Raw genomic sequence first — 16,909 nt, forward strand, 5'->3', positions numbered from 1 at the left:
TAAAATAGGCGTTTGTTAATCAAATTAATTGACATGATGATGAATTTAGTAGCAGAGGCAAATGAAAAATCTACACCTATATTCGCCTTTTAAGTGGCATTCAACAAAGCTCGTTCAACTTTCCTTCTTCTTCTTATTGTGTTGTTTTCATTTTTCTTTGATTCAAACCACCCAAATTAAAGCCAAGTATTGGTTGGTAGTTACTCTTTTATCAGCATGGGGGATGGGGCACTTGTTTAATTGAAGCCCCCTTTTTGTTTTTTGAAGGTATGAAATGAAATAAGGCTTCCTCATGGTTCATTAATTAGAAATAATGGACTATATATGGTATTGGTGTTTAGTGCAAGTATTTTACAAAGATTCTCAACTATTCTAGAGTTCTGGCATGCATTTCTATCTTAATTGTGTTAAATCTATTAAATTAAGGTCTGTCTTTAAAATATATGATACCCATTTAATAGATCGAATTTTTCTTTTCTATTTTATTTCAAATGTTTTCGGCAGGAGATAGCCTAGGGGGGACCTGGATCCTATCCAATCCAAATGGACCGAAGGGGGCAGTCCTCTTTACAACAGGGGCAAAATTGTCCAAAATATTTTTTTGGACAATGCCCTCATAATAACCAAGACTAGAGAGGATCCTGTCTAGTCCATTTGGACAGGAGAGGATCCAAATGCGCGCGCCGCAGGGGGAGGTGGGGGGCATTGTCCATGAAAGTAAAGAAGTGTGAGATGGAAGATGTGGTGCTTAAGGCCAAAATATTAAAGGCTTGTTTAATTTGCGAAATAAACATCTAAAATTGAATGACTGTCATTCTATTAGAATATCTATTCTTCTTCTTACTAGAATACCCATTCCGCTAATTAAACGGGTCCTAAAAGTATAATAATCATTTTTAACGATTCTCACCCAAAAGAATAAATGTGGTGTGTTGTAGCTTTAAAATGGTGTAGCGGTAGCCCACAAAAGCACACCTGCCGGCTGCCAGTAGCCCATGATCGAGTCAATCAGTTTTTTAATTAATTAATTTTGTTTTTTTAAAAAAAAAAAAATTTTTATCCTATTTTATTGATGTAAAATAAGATAAAAATAAAATAAAAGTGTAATATATAATATTACTAAGAAGAAATCAAAAAGGTTATTAAAATTATCATGTTAGCAAAATAAAAAGTGTGATAGGTGGCATTATTCTTTCTTAATTTGTAAGCATTTGGAAAACGCAATTAATCAATCAATGATATCTTGGAATAAGAAAATTTTCATATGGGCTCATTTCTAACGGGAAAAAAAAGGATGGGCTCATTTTATGACCCAGCCCAATTTTTCCTTGCATGTTCGACCCTCCATGAGTGTCAAATCTCAAATTCCAACCCCAAAATAGAATCCAATTTCTTCTAGAATTATGCACATCAATTACATGATTTTTTTTGTTGGAATAATTCTATTTTTAAACAAGGATAAAACGTCAAAGGCGTTGGATAGGGTCTTTGAGGAGACGAAAGAGCCTCCTCATAGGCGAGAACAAGAGGGAGAAAGAGGAAGAGGGGAGTAAGGGGGGAGGGAGTTGATTGTTTATGTTTTTCTTAAGAAAGAGTGTTTTGGAGTAGTCGGTTGCTTCTACGATCTTATCAAAAATAACAAAGCTTACGAATAGTTAGTAAGGAGAAAAGAGAGAGGCAATCTTCACTATTTATTACTCAGAATTTGATATTGCCTGAACTAGATCGCGTATTAGGTTTGAATCGATGTGTGACATATTTAATTAAATAAGTTAGATCCTTTGATCCTAATTGCTTAAGGGTGGCTTAACATGCAAAATATTTAATTGAAATAATATGTGAATCGATGAAGTCAGAGTTCAAACTTAAGACTTCTGACTCTGATACTATGCATCTTAAATCATCACTTATCTCAAAAGTATAAGCTAATTAATAACATTTAATCAATATTTTAACACACAATTATAGCAATAATAATACACAAAAACATCTTTATTTATCTCACAACCTTCTTGTTCCAATCATAGATTATTTCTTACAACTTAAAGAAATTTCTTCATTATTGTTCCTCTCATATGTTGAATGAAAGATTATTCTATAATTCCCTAGTGGGTTCTCATCAGACACTAGAGGGGGGATCATGGATTCCCAAACTACCCATGGTTGTGTTCAGGAGCAGGTGGAGGATTGGAAGCCTCTCTTAGCATCCCATATTTCACATCATGTCGTTTAACACTCAGATTAGGCTTCGGCTCGAAGGAAACTTCTTTTTCTTTTCCATGCCCATCTGTTGTTGCAACAAGCTTTCTGGCGTCTGCAGGAAAAGTAGCAATGACAAGTAGCACAAGGGCCACCAAAAGCAATTTTTGACGCCCTATTTCCATCTTGATTTTTCTCTTTGATTTTCTCATTCCCCTGGGCCCTTTAAATGAAAACTAGCTATCCCTATTTAAGGAATGATTTGAATTTCAATGGTTGTCATGTTCTTTTGACTATCGATTGTAAATAATATATAGTTGAAGAGATAAATTAGGACATGCATAGTATAAAAATAGAATATTATGAACTAAAATGAAGGAATTTGTTACAAATGTGCCATTTAAATGCAATCAACTCATTATTATCTCATAATTATCATAATGATAACATGTTAGTATAAACCAATCATGGTATTAGTTCTTATTAAAAAAAAAAAAAAATCAAACAATTTCTTCTAGAATTATGCACATCAATTACATGTTTTTTTTTTTTTTTTTTTTTGTTAAAATAATTCTATTTTTACGAACCTAATTATATATGGTGGAGTCATGAGAACCACTAGATTTCAGATATTACCATTTTTGTTTTACTAAACAAATTAAGAACAACTTTACAATTCTCTCTAGTTTTAAAACTAGAACACTTGCAGAAAATCATCTGCCACACAACTACTGCAGAAAAAATGCAGAACCCACAAACCAATCCCAACCCAAAACCACAAACCTGCAGTGCCAAAAAACTACAAGTTACAAATCTGCAAAATCATAGCAGAGAAACCAGCCACAGATAAACTCACATTACAACAGAGGGAAAGGTAAATTTTGCATGGCCAACCACTTTCAGAATGGGGATTTAGAATTTGTGAAACCCAAAAAGGCACACACTATTGAGAAGCATTTCTGGGCATAAAGATGTAAAAATTGAAATTGGAACTATCTTGGTGCCAAAATTAATTATGATGTCAAAAGAGGACTAAGCCAATATGTGGCTTGCAATTGCAAACAAACAAGCAAATTCAGAGAGAAAAGTACTGGAATTTGAACAAACCACTGGGGAAGAAGCCCTAAGATGAATGGCATCCCAAAAAACCACAATCAATTACAAACCAGATTATCAATACTGTTTATCATTCTTCAAAGCTAAACAACAGATACTGAAAGAGGACTGAGCCAATATGTGGCTTGCAATTGCAAACAAACAACTGGGGTGCTTGAAGTGTAGAATGACATCTTAGTCAGTGAAATTATTAGCTAACTCAGAGAGAAAGGCCTGGAATTTGAACAAATCACTGGGGAAGAAGCCCTAAAATGAATGGCATCCCAAAAAACCACAATCAATTAGAACAAACCAGATTATCAATACTATTTATTATTCATCAAAGCTAAACGACAGATACTGAAAGTTGGTCCTTGTTTGGACTGCATTTATCTCTATGTAAATTCAAAAACTAAAGAACAAACTAGCAAAACAAAGCAGAAACCTGAAGCCCCAGAGATGCACACAAGGGCAAGGCCATGGTAGCAGCTTAAGAGCAACAACAGCAGTTAATCCTCTCCTTTACTTCATTCTCCTGCTGATTCCATCTCTCTTGATTCCACACCTTCTTCCGACTTATGTTCATGTACTGCAGCATCTCTGATCATCCCAGGAGCACTTGCATCATTTTCATTCTTAAGTGTAAATTCTATCTCATCGAGCTCTTTGGTAATTTGGTTCAACATTGAAGCATCCTCGGAGACCTTTTCATTGATGTGTATGTCCCTCCCCTCCTCTTCTTCCTTCTCACTATCAACCTTTTCTTCTTCACAGCCATGGCAATTTACAATAGAATCTGGAACTCTCCTCTGCAGAGAAACCCCATCCTCCTCCTCCTCATCCTCATTATTGCCTTTTTCCTCAGAATAATCATCAGTAGCAATTCTCCCCTCCATTTCTTCATTCTCATTATCAACTTTCTCTTCTCTCACGGTCACATTTTCAAGAACAAGATCATTGGATTCTTGCTGAGCAATTCCGCAGCACTTCTGATAATCAGCTCGCATTTCAGCATCCATCTCTCTCGGTATCTCCTCCACTTGTTCCTTCTTGAAGCTTTCAGTCTCCACCCAAGAAACCACATTCCCATTATCAAGAGAAAGCAGAATTTCCATGTGCAGAGAATACTTATCATCCTCCTCCTCCTCCTCCTCCTCCTTGTTCTCATTATCAACTAATTCTTCTTCACGGAGAAACCAATTTACCATATAATCCAGAAGTCTCCGCTGAACCTCAGCCTCCCTTGCAATTCTCCGAGACTGAACTTCACTCTCCAAAGAAGAAACCTCACGCGCCCACCCAGTACCCTGCTTCACAATATGATCATCAATCAAATTTGCTTCATTCAACTTACAATCTTCACTCTCCAAAGAAGAAACCTCACGCGCCCACCCAGTACCCTGCTTCACAATATGATCATCAATCAAATTTGCTCCATTCAACTTACAATCTTCATTCTTGAACCCCCCTTGATCAATCCCCGCCATCAAAACTCCACTCTCGGCGGCTTCTCCTTTCTTACCATTACAACCCACGAATCTTTCTTCCAAGATCTCCTCATTATTAACTTTTGTTTCTTTACTGCCACGCCAATTTTGAATATAAAGCAGAAATTCCCGGTGCAGAGAATACTTATCATCTTCCTCTTTCTCCTCCTCCTCCTTATTCTTATTATCAACTATTTCTTCTTTAGGGAGAAACCAATTTACCAGAGAATCCAGAATTCGCCGCTGAACCTCATCCTCCATTGCAATTCTCCGCGATTGAACTTCATTCTTGAACCTTTCAGTCTTCACCAAAGAAACCTCAACCTCATTCTCATTATAATCTTTTGCTTCTTCACGCGCCCACCCAGTACCCTGCTCCACAGTATGATCATCGATGGAATTTGATTCATTCTCGGTGGCTTCTCCTCTTTTACCATTACAACCCACGAATCTTTCATCCAAGATCGTTACGCTCTCCTTATTTTCTTCGTTCTTGCCCCCTTCAGTAAAGAATTGATCAAAAAGATGGCCCATCAAATCAGAAACAACAATAGGCGCAGTATGATCTTGGATAATAGTTCCATCTTCTTCTGTCTGATGACCGATGCCCGGTGACAGCGCGTGAATGGGATCCTCACCTGCCATGGACAGTCCTGTAAAGAAACAAATGAAGTTTATGAATACAAAGAGACCTGAAACGCCCAAAACAAGATGACCCAGAAACGAAATAACACAAAAGAAAGAAGATGGAAATATAATTGGAGTTCCAAACTTCCAAAGAAACTAAAGCCTTACTGTTTGTTATTGCTGGTGTTCTTGAGAGGGAGAGAATATATATGCGAGAGTATGTTTATGAGTTGAGAGCAATGGAAAAATATAATGGGGTTGGCGGGTGAGCCTTATAACGACTAAAGTTGGGGGCATTTTGGGGAAAATATAGTTACTGTTCACGTTGGAATCCAATAGCAAAAAAGGGGTGGCCAAATTCACCCTCCATTTTTTTTTTTTTGAAGGCAAGAAATGAAATTAGGCTTCCTCATGGTCATTAATTAGAAATAATGGACTATATATGGTATTGGTGTTTAGTGTAAGAATTTTACATAGATTTTTAACCATTCTAGAGTTAGTGGCATGCATTTCTGTCTTAATTATGTCATATTGGGTCGATACAAGTATGGTATAATAGAGAAAATTTCCGACCAATATTTAATTAGTAACAGTGAACCATTGAAATATCAAGCTTGCAAGACAAAACCAAATGCTAGCTAGAACAGAAAACAAGAAACACAATAATACAACAAATCCAAAAATTAAGAACTTGCAATTGCAACCTCACCCAAAAGATGGTGATATTTTAGATGATAATCACAGAAAATGATAACACATGTGGCATCATTGGTTGCAGAAAAAGATCCTCAAAAGAATAAATTGAAATCTATAGAAGAAAATTAACATAATAAAAAGCTAACAAATACATATTTGCAACAGAGATCAGATGGTAGTGCATGTTTGAATTCATCACAAAACTGCAGTAATGATGGTTAGATAGTCATTGAGAAATTTTCTCTAAAAAGAAAGACTAAAAATAAGGGGAAAAAGGTGAGGACATAAACGTCCATGGAAGACACCCCATGGCCGTGGATTAGCCATTTCCCATCCACTTCCCCTCCAAATCTCATTCCTTGGTTTATATTGCATATTATAATCTAAGGGCATAGTTGTATTTTAATAAATTTAATAGGGGTATACCCATAATGCTTTAATCGTTTAATTTAATGAAAAATTTTAAATGAATGGGCTTGGTAGAGAATAGTAGGGTACGATTACAAATGAGTGGTAGTTTGATGAGAGTAAGTATAGTTTCTCCTTCTAATTTTATTCAATTTTAAGAGTTTGTATATTTTTATAATTTTCAGATTTTAGGGGTTGACAGAAATTTGAATGCATTAGATTTTGTTTTGGGTTTAATTTATTTGTTGTTTTCATTAGTTATTTGGTTTTGGGCCTTTAGTAGTTAAAATGCAAAGAGTCCAAGTCCATTACTTTAGGGTTGGGCATTAGAAGCCTATGAACATGGATTTTAATGGTTTTTTTTTTTTTTTTTTGGCCCCTTATGATGGTTAAATTAAAAAAAAAAAAAATTACTATGAAATTTCAAGCAACCCGTCTCACAGGTGTGATGATGAGAAAAAACTATGTGCAAAGCTCTATATTTGTTTTCTTTTTTCAACAATTTTGTTTCAAATTCCAATTGATATTGAATCTGAATTTCATACAATGTTTCATAGCCACGTCAGCCTTTCAGTAATCAGTAATATAAAGGTGGTTGGTTTTTAAGATGAGAAACATTACTTAAACCTATAATGGAAGCAAAGCCACTTGGCAAATGAATATGAAATGATTTGTCGTTTATAACTTCAATTTTCTTTTTTTTTTAACCTCACCCTATATATATATATTATTTTTTCCTAATCTGGAAATGTCTATTCTCCCCTATTTGAATATTGAAAAGACATGATAGTCAGCCTTCTTTCTCTGTGAAAATAAGAAATTCCGTACAGCTTTACTTGCTTGCAGCGAAAATATCAAAGGAAGCTTAGGGCCTATAAGCCAAAAAAGGAAAATCAAGAATAAATGCTAAAATAATATGAATGAAATGCAAACGAGGGGCTGTAGCAGCCTGTAGCTTGTAGGAGTACAGGTATAAAGGGCCGGCAATTTTGACACGACCCGCAAATCCGAAACGAACACGACACGAAAAAACAGGTATTGGGTTTGGGCTAATCGGGTTCGGGTCGTAATCGGGTCTACCCGATTAAGAACCGGAAATTTCGTGTCTGGCGGGTCGACCCGTCGGGTCTGGCGAGTCGACCCGTCAGACCCGGTTTTTTTTTTTTTCTTTTTCCTGGACCCGTCACCCGCCAACCCGGTTTTTTTTTTCTTGGTTTTTTCTGGACCCGGCAGCAGCTCACATCTCCCAGCTTCTCAGCCCGGTCTGATCTTTGTTCCTCTATTTTCTGCAATACCCAGATCAGGATTCGGGCTCCTCTTTCATGGGTCGGTGCCTATTTGTCGAATCTACGTGATTTGAGTTTGGGTTTTATGTTATGTTAATGGGGTTTCTGTATGTTTATGTAATGTTTGGATGCCGAGAAAATCTAGGGAATAGGAAATAAGAAGAAGTCAGTTTTGAATATTGAATCGTTATTTTAATGCATTTTGATATTGCCTTACTATCTGAATCTAAATTCTAATTCTTGATTATGTTTATAATTTATGCGATAAAATAACCTAATATGATTAAAATTTTGTTTTGTTGCTTTTTTTCTTTTACTTTCTGTGGTTGGAGTCGTTTTTGTCCAGTACGGTCTGATATTTCAACCATAGCCTGATTGAGGGGTTTGTGATGATGCTTTCGGCGATAATCGATATTTATTTGAGTTCGGTTTTTTTCTTGGTTCTTTTTGTATTTATTATTTTGTTTTTGTTAGCTTTTTTTTTTATCATTATCTTTTTCTTTATTGCTATGATGGAAATGTTGACACATTTTAGTTTATGGACACAATTTAAGTTATTTAACCCATTAATACTTGCTTTTGGGTTGAACTAATTTGTTTAAATTTTATGTCTTTGACTTTTTTGTTGGTTAAAACTAAATGCCATTTTTCATTCCAAAAAAAAAAAAAAAAAAATGAAGAAGAAATAGGTCGAGTGCCCATGTAGCAGGTATTTGTTATGTTGTTTGTATTTGCTGTGCTATGGTGAGAAATTAGATTTTCTTCCGGCTTGTTAGCTTCCGAATTGGCCCCCTCTTTTGTAGTTTTAGAATATTTTTCTATGTCTTGTATTGTTTCATTGATGAATTATTCTTATGATTATTTATAATTGTAGTTAGAATCCTGTGTCGATCCACTTGAGCCTCACCTTCATGGTAATATGGTATGAGGTCATACTCTTATGTGTTTGTTCATCTTGTGTTATGAATCTTTAATATAATATATGGTTATGGTCCTTATGGAGTTCTCACACTCTCAAATTGTTTTTGTGTATCATCTTGTGGACTGAGGCTTGATCTCTTAGATGAGTTTCTTGTAATTTGCATCCTTATGGATGTTTGGCAGTGTTTCTTGTTGAATTAGTGTATGATGTTGCTTCCATGGCTTCCCCATGCATGTAAAACACTACAGATGAAATTCTAATGTCTACTAATGAAGAACTCTCTAAGCATTGATGCCATTGTTTGTTTTGGATAGCAAATTTGTGATATTTAGAAAAACTTTACTGTACTTTACCTTGTCGTTGCTAAAATGAAAATCACTTAAATTATAACTATTCTATTATATTACACATTTTGATAAATGTATTTGCACAATTAAATAAGGATCTTGGTCTTCTATGGCTCTCATGGTCATGGAATTCAAAAATATTGAGTCTTGGCCCAGGGTTGGATGCTAAAAAAAATGTCTGAGAATTTGTATCTTTGTTCAAATTAATTTTTTAACACTTTTGTTACATGTGGGACTAAATTATAAGTGGACTATCTTAATAAATGAACTTACTTGTTTTAACTTTTAACTTTTAAGTTTAGGTGAAATTATGAGTTTAGTAATTTATTTTGGAGTACAATTTGTCAATTACGGTCACTTTCCAATTTTTTTTTTTTTTCTTATCATTTATTAAAACCTTTAATCTCTTAGAACTCAATTTTTTGCATTGACTATATTGATGTATTAGTATTATTATTACAATTTTGAATTTTAATTTTTTTTTTTTTTAAAAAAAATTATAGTTTAGGGTAATCGGGTCGTGTCGGGTCGTGTCTACCCATTTATACCCGGTTATTTTAAACGGGTAAAACGGGTCGTGTCGGATTACCCGATTATTTTCGTGTCATAATCGTGTCAAACCCGATTACCCGTTTAGCTAAACGGGTCGTGTCTGGGTATAGGCTAATCGTGTAACGGGTACCCGCGGGTCTAATCGGGTCGTGTATGGGTACCCATTTTGCCACCCCTTTATAGGATAGGGCAGCTTTATATTTTTTTAATAAATATAGTTCCGTTTAATAAATATATATATTTTTAATAAATTGAGTTCCGTTAGCGACATTACTAAGTCTACGGATGAAACATTTTGTTTGTAAGTATCTTCTCTAGGCTGCTTGGAAACTTCTTGAGAAGCATGTTTAATTCATATTAAATCCAAAGATGACACACTTGGTTCAGGAGAATCTCTTTTGAGCTGCTGAGGAACTTTCAGAGATAGCTGTTCTCCTTGTACTAAAGGCACGTTTGGTTTGGGACTATTGCCTCTGGGCCATTCAGAAACTTTTGGAGATTCCTGTTCTAATCTTTCCTATAAGCTGTTATCAGCTTCACTTGATTGAAGTTGGTCAATGGTAACTGACTCAAACTGATTATCATTATTGTCTAAAGATGGTAGTCTCTCTTCTGATATGTTACTTGGAGCCTGGGTATCAGGACTTTCAGTTGGTGACATTTTATCGTCTTCTAAAGGCAGCTGGATCAAGAGGCCAGAACTAGAATCAAAAGTTTCTTCTCTTTACTTCCTTAGCCAGTTTCAAGGCTTTTGCATCGGTAGTTGGGTGCTTAGAAGAAGCTGTCCTTAGAGAGTGTGGAAACAATCTTATGTGCCGGTTCCATGTACTTGTTAAATCATGGATGGTTCCACAAAGTTCAACAAACTGCTGCCACCATATATTTGTAACAAGTGAATTTTGATATAAAAAAAAAAAAATTATAATTTTTAAATTAGGAATACATGTAACAAGGAAATTGTACAGCATTGCATAAATGTCTGAGAAATAACTGCATGAAGTGATTTCAAGATAGCTATTAGGTAATGATCTAATGCTACCAACTGATGTAAAGCTAGCAAGCTTTTTTCTTTGTAGTTAGGGATTGGGAGGGTAAGTGATGAAGAAATGGGTTTGTTCAAATGAAACACATTAAACTACAGCACATGGAGGAGAAAGATACATACTCACAAACCATGAAGATATCACACTTCCTCCCCAAAAAAGAAAAAGAAAAAGAAAATAGAAAGTTTGCCACTGCATAGTATATTGCCCATGAACAGAATAAAGGACACTGCAGCATATACTGAGTTAAAAGAGAGATTTTGACCTCTAAATATATGCTTGAAATATCCTCCGCATCTTTCGCATCCAGTCCTTGATATACACCTGGCCCTTGAGATATTGCATTAGCTATAACAGACTACCACATTTATGTGCCTTGGCCCTTCATGCATCATTGTGAAGTTTATCAGCTCCTGCAAAGTAAAAATCAAGCATCAGAAGCAATACCAACTTTTTATATAGTTTTGGCACTGCAACATGATTGTCACCCTTACTGCCTTACACAAGCTTTTGTAGGGTGATAAACACTCCTGTCAATCTTCTGTACTTCAAGATTGAAAAAATATGTAATAAAAAAAAAAAAATTGAAAACTAGGCAGATAGATACTTTGATGCTGACATATAGTCATTGTTTCCTACAGGTGTATTGATTTTGGGAAGCAATGATATGATTAGATGGAAAAGATGAGAACCTTTAGAAGTAATTTGCAGTTAGGCACATGTTTGATGCCGTCCACTAAGACATCTCTGGCAGCATCTGCACTACCAGTACTCTGTAAACCAAAAAGAAAAAAAAAAGAAAAAAAAAAAGAGTAAAATCAATGATCATTTGGTCCATATCTGATATCAGCGCTGCAGCACATCTCTATCAGCATTTATTTATGTAGAATTAATAAATAAAAAATAACAGCACATATTTGCAAATTAAAGGAAGCAACACGGAAAGAAAGTATACAAGATATACACCTAACCAGAAAAAAGAAAAAAATATCAAGAAAATCATGAGTGGCTACAAGCAAGTATTCTGATTTGAAGTCAATCTGCAAAAATGATATTCAAGTTCTCCTCAAGCATATTCACCACAAAATACATCTAGTATAACATGTTCTTATAATATTCACATTGTTCAATATATGATTTCAGTGCAAAATGTTATTTCACTCAAAAAGCTAAGATAATAAAACTACACTTAAGTAGTTTGGGTGGTCCTAAATTAGATTGTTTGGCAGGCAGCATATTCCCACCAGGACTGGACTAGGAAAATATGTCTAGTAATTTGATTTCTATATGTAAGGTAAACATAAAATATCTCTAGTAATTTTTATAACTTCTATTTTTCGCATCTTGCATACAATTATTCACTCATATTTTGATTGTGTCCCAAGACATTAATTAGTGGTTGAATACCTTATAAACCATGATCTCAGGATACAAAAATATCAAAATATTAATTTTTATAAGACTTGGAACAGCCAAAGAGTTCCTTCTAAGCATATGACTTTTAGCAAAAGAAGACACGTATACATATTTCCAAGTACAATGGAGCTTTTCACTAAACAGGAACACCACATTTTACCTAAATCATTAAAGATCTTCTATGACTTCTTGCGCAAAAGAAGATTTAACTTGTGCTTGTTCATGTCCTGAATTGCCCATTAACTTTTACAGGTGAACAAGACAGTCACAATTTCGAATTTAAACCTTTTAACTTGTCATACTTGTTCATGCCTTGAATTGCCCATTAACTTTTACAAGTAAAAAAGACAGTCACAGTTTCCAATTTAAACCTTTAGTTTAGAAGCCAATTCCATCACACATCAATATTGTTTTTTTAATGAATAATAATTTATTAAGAGAAAAAGGCATAGCCCTTATACACAAAAAGAATACAAGAGAGACAACCACCCTAAAGGCATCTAAAATCTAGCAAGTCAACAAGATCTACAAGATTTGAAGAGGAGAAATTAGGAACAAAGACTTCTTTTTCTTGATAAGTAATCGAAAAGTTTATTAAAAGCATAAGGTGTCCATCTGTACACAAAAAGTATACAAAGGAAAAACCCAATCAAACCCCACCCACCCAAAAAGAAAAACACCCCCAAAACCTAACAGAAACAACCAAGAAAGACCCCACAAACACCCTAATGTCACACAAAAACCACCTGAACTCCCACATAAAGACACCCCCAAAAACTGCGCACACCGCTAAAATACAATAGCCTTGCCTTTTTTTTTTTTTATTTATTTATTTTTTATTTTAAGTAATCAAAATTAGAACAAAGACTACTGCCCAATGTAAGAGAGATCTTAAAAAAGAGGGTTTTAAACAAAGCACATTGGACTCGCATTCCTCAAAGAGGTGCCGATTTCTTTCTCTCCAAATGCTCCATCACAAATCAATATTAACCCTTCCATTTTATGATATCCCAAGAATTGTCTAGTTGAAAAGTCAATAGGGCCAATCTGGACAATATTTAGGACATCCTAAAATAGAATAATTAGAGATAATATCTAAACATATTCTTTGCTTTCTTTGACGTTTAGGGTCAATTTGAAATTTTGGAAGTTTTCTCGAGTTTTTAGGAAGGGTACTTGACAACAAATGGCTTTTTATCTAAAAAATAGTGCATTAAATGATGTCCCCTTAAGCCAATTGATTTTGGGCTGATACAACCCATCAAGTATGAGGTGGTGAGTCAGGTAGTTGATTTAAATCCAACAATGTACGTCTTAATTACCAAATAGAAGAAGAAATTGATGTCCCGCTATGAGTTGGATTTCTTAAGGTGGACAAACAATTCAGGATAGATGGAGTAACTAATAATTGAATTGACAGTAAAAAGGTTAGCTCACCAAAACTAGTGTGGAATGTATTCTGTTTGGGATGCTACTCAAACACTGAAACTCTTAAATCTCCCTTACGGAAATGCCTCCCACTCTCAACCCCCAAGCATATTCCCGTTCATGCCATAAGGGTTTAAGTTTTTCATTCTGCAAAGATGGGGCATTACTCCAAAAGATTTCCTGGAACATTAGATGTTAGTAGTTATGGAATTGTTGTTATTAACATATTAAGTTTACTCCTAGTAATCCTTTTATCAGAATTTTACATCACGAAATATAAAGTATAAACTATTACCTGTTTCATGTATATATGCCTTGCTCTCCCTCTCATTGTCTTTCTCTCTCTCTCTCTTATTTTTGGGGGCATATGAGCTCTAGGTCAGAGTTGTTCCCCCACCCCCCCCTTCCACCCTTAGAATGGGGTGGAGTGTGAGGTTGTAAGTTCAGGACCTACTGGGAGCATGTGTAACTTACATTTTCTTTTGTGGCTGTCCCAAAATATTTGTCCATTTCCCAAAAAACAAGAATAGTTTTCTACACTTCCAAGGCACCGACAACCTTTGTCAACTGTATTTATGACAAGAAATATGATTGCTTTTTAAGTTTTCAATCTAAAATTACAGGGTGATATTGGAAAGATGAAATATTGAGGTAGGATGGTTTCCTCAAGACCTGCACATTTTCAAGTAGGACAGTAACTTAAGGACATGGAATAGTAATTTGTCAGACCAGCAGTGAAGTAAGAAATGTTGGTGCTGTAGCTTTATAATTTAAACAAAAACTAATAGACAAAATTACAATGAAATTAATAAATTTGGTGCAATGGAAAAATATAAATATGTTTATAAGGAACATACTTTCAAAAAAATTAGTGTTGATCGGTCCATAGCATGATTAGCTATTTCTCTTCCCCCTTAGATTCCATGAATTTCACGTAACCCATCCAGAATTCAGGATAACTGGCACAGGGAATCAAGCACCTCTCATAAAGTTCAACAGCCTATCAACATAAGAGAAAATGTTTTAGATATCCTAAGAAAACGAGGAAGGGGGAAGGGGGGTGTGCACGCAGAAAGGAAACATGCATAGTCCAGTAGTCCAGATAAGCACAAGGATAATTTAAAATGATACCCAGTCAAAATCTCCTTGCATCTCAACAAAGTCCAGATAGCAATGCCAATTCTCCATTTGGCTGACATCTAGAGGCTTGACATGGAAATAAGACCTCCGAATATTAGCTTCAAAACAGCAAAATCTTTCAGCCAACTGGCATGCTTCCTTGTATAACCATTCTCCCACTGACAGAGAACAGATATTTCTGCAGTGCTTTAGATCTTGCAATGCCATCAGATGGATCCAACAGGCCTTTTACGATTGAAGAAATCTCGTCATTCTTAAAACATATTGACACTTCGTTATCAAGCACAGGCTCTGCTTCTCAACAGCAGAAACGCTCTGGCATTCTATCTCCTTTTCCAAAAAAGCAACCGACTTCTTAAAACTGAAGATAAATGGAACTAATATCAGGTAAGTACACAATTTAAATGGACAAACAAACATAAGAAAAATGATGGTAAAACATTGGGCTGGAATCACAAAAAGAGTAACCAACGAGAGATAAATTCAACAGCAAAGAATACATTATGGAAGATCTTGACAACCATGAAACACAAAGTCCTTACACAAATACATAGTACCACAAAAATACAAGTGGTCATCAAAGAACCAATCAATCTATAAAATTCTGTACAACTCCCTGGTGAATTGCTAACAAGAATCGTCCAAGCAAGCCCAATATATCACTTCAGTTACAATTGGTACAATTGGGCATAGTTTAAGTATCTCAGATACAACTTGACAACAATCAATAAAGTCAATATTGTATAAGTTAAATATTGAAAAGGGTAACACATTGAGTAATTCTATTCATCACCCTCTTCCCCCCCACCACCCCCCCCCAAAAAAAAAATCCCCTAATACCTATGTGGTGCAGTCCCCCATAGCATTTGGTGAATGGAGATTGGTTGGGAAACTACGCCACATAGGCATGGGGGGAGGGGGACGTGATGTATCACATTACTCACCAGACGTTACTTAACCCACACTTTGGAATGGTCAAACGAGAGGGGGGTGGGGAGCGGGGGAGAAAAAAAAAATAGAATAGACAAATAGGTGTGCGATCTCTTTTTTGGGTAACTTTTTTTTTTTACTTTTTTTTTTACTTTTTTTCAGATAAGTGAAGGCTAGGAAATTCATTGACCTACTCATTGAATAATAAAGATATAGACATAAACCCATTACATATCCAGTACATTACTCATTTTCTTGACTAACATAATAAGCTAAAGCCATCTTCACTTTCTATGCTAATAGTTTCTTTGTTCTCTATTTATCCAACCCAATTACATGATGGTTCAAAATGAGAAATAGTTATCAATCCAAAGGTTTCTCATAATTAATCATTGCAATTAATTATTTGGACGTTTTTCGTTTCTTTAGATAAGCAGATATTGCTATTGAAAGATACACGTAATAAGGGATCCACTATGTATCCTTTAGTTTGTACAACATGCTAGCAGTATCAATCAGTCCATCATGACATACTGGGAATGTTTTTACCAGCCCATTTCACAGCTGGGACATCTATCACGATTAATCGTAATATGATTTATTTGCAACAACCTGCTTTGGGTGTTCAATTTATTTGAATAGGATGATGCCTTAAAGTCAACTGGAAGAAGAGGTGGACTACTGCTTCTTTTGAGCTCTTTGGTTGATCATGGCAGAGTTATTAAAATAAGACTGACTACATAATGTTAGTGCATGGAAATTCCTTAGCATACTTGCAGCAAATGAAAAGGATCATTTTATTTGGTTTGTTCAGTCGTTCATAAACACGTGATAAGAGTATGAAAAATAAGAATCATACTTGTAATCAGGAACATTCTTTTAAAAAGTTTTGTTAACAACCTTTTCTCTTTTCATAGCTCATACACTTTGAGGTACCTTAAGTAATTAGGAAAAGCAAGAAATATACCAATCATAATAGTGATGCAACTTCCTGCTTGGGAATCGCAGAGCTTGCATGTAAATGTGTGCTAGTGAACTCCATTGCTGCTGAGAAAACTCAAATTGAATGTATTTGTCCCACAAAGTATGGTATGTGTAATCTTTCCCAACAAAGGACATGCCCCTTTGAAACAATCTAGTAGAAAAAATGAGGAAACCATCATTGTCTTCGAATGGCTATATACGTCTCATTAATCAAGAAGATCCAATGTATTGACAAGTACAGCATGATGAGGAGAATAACATTTCAATTGCAAAACATGCAATTACTTAAAAGTAAAAATAATAACACACAATAAACAAAGAAGCACACTTATATATTGTGCTTTGATTA

General features: G+C 35.1%; 2 protein-coding genes across 2 annotated transcripts; both read right to left on the reverse strand.

Moving 5' to 3' along the window:
• Positions 1-3,579: 3,579 nt before the first annotated feature.
• LOC132170549 (uncharacterized) lies at positions 3,580-10,985 on the reverse strand. The gene is made up of 2 exons (XM_059581564.1): positions 10,928-10,985; positions 3,580-5,434 (listed from the first exon to the last, which is right to left on the reverse strand). The coding sequence occupies exon 2, from the start codon at positions 5,424-5,426 to the stop codon at positions 3,822-3,824; it is 1,605 nt and encodes a 534-aa protein (XP_059437547.1). The 5' UTR covers positions 5,427-5,434; positions 10,928-10,985; the 3' UTR covers positions 3,580-3,821.
• Positions 10,566-16,711, reverse strand: LOC132170551 (pre-mRNA-processing factor 39-2-like; the record flags this gene model as incomplete). Its single annotated transcript, XM_059581570.1, is given in 8 exon segments — positions 10,566-11,075; positions 11,355-11,435; positions 14,364-14,422; positions 14,425-14,506; positions 14,638-14,811; positions 14,813-14,943; positions 14,946-15,007; positions 16,544-16,711. Coding segments are annotated over 8 exon segments (826 nt in total), but the record flags the coding sequence as incomplete, so codon positions are not given.
• Positions 16,712-16,909: the final 198 nt, after the last annotated feature.

This window comes from Corylus avellana, chromosome ca2 (genome assembly GCF_901000735.1).
Source record: "Corylus avellana chromosome ca2, CavTom2PMs-1.0".
Taxonomy (NCBI): domain Eukaryota; kingdom Viridiplantae; phylum Streptophyta; class Magnoliopsida; order Fagales; family Betulaceae; genus Corylus; species Corylus avellana.

Bases quoted from the DNA above. Each gene is read 5' to 3' on its own strand.
- LOC132170549 (XM_059581564.1), bottom strand. From the start codon at position 5,426: ATGGCAGGTGAGGATCCCATTCACGCGCTGTCACCGGGCATCGGTCAT.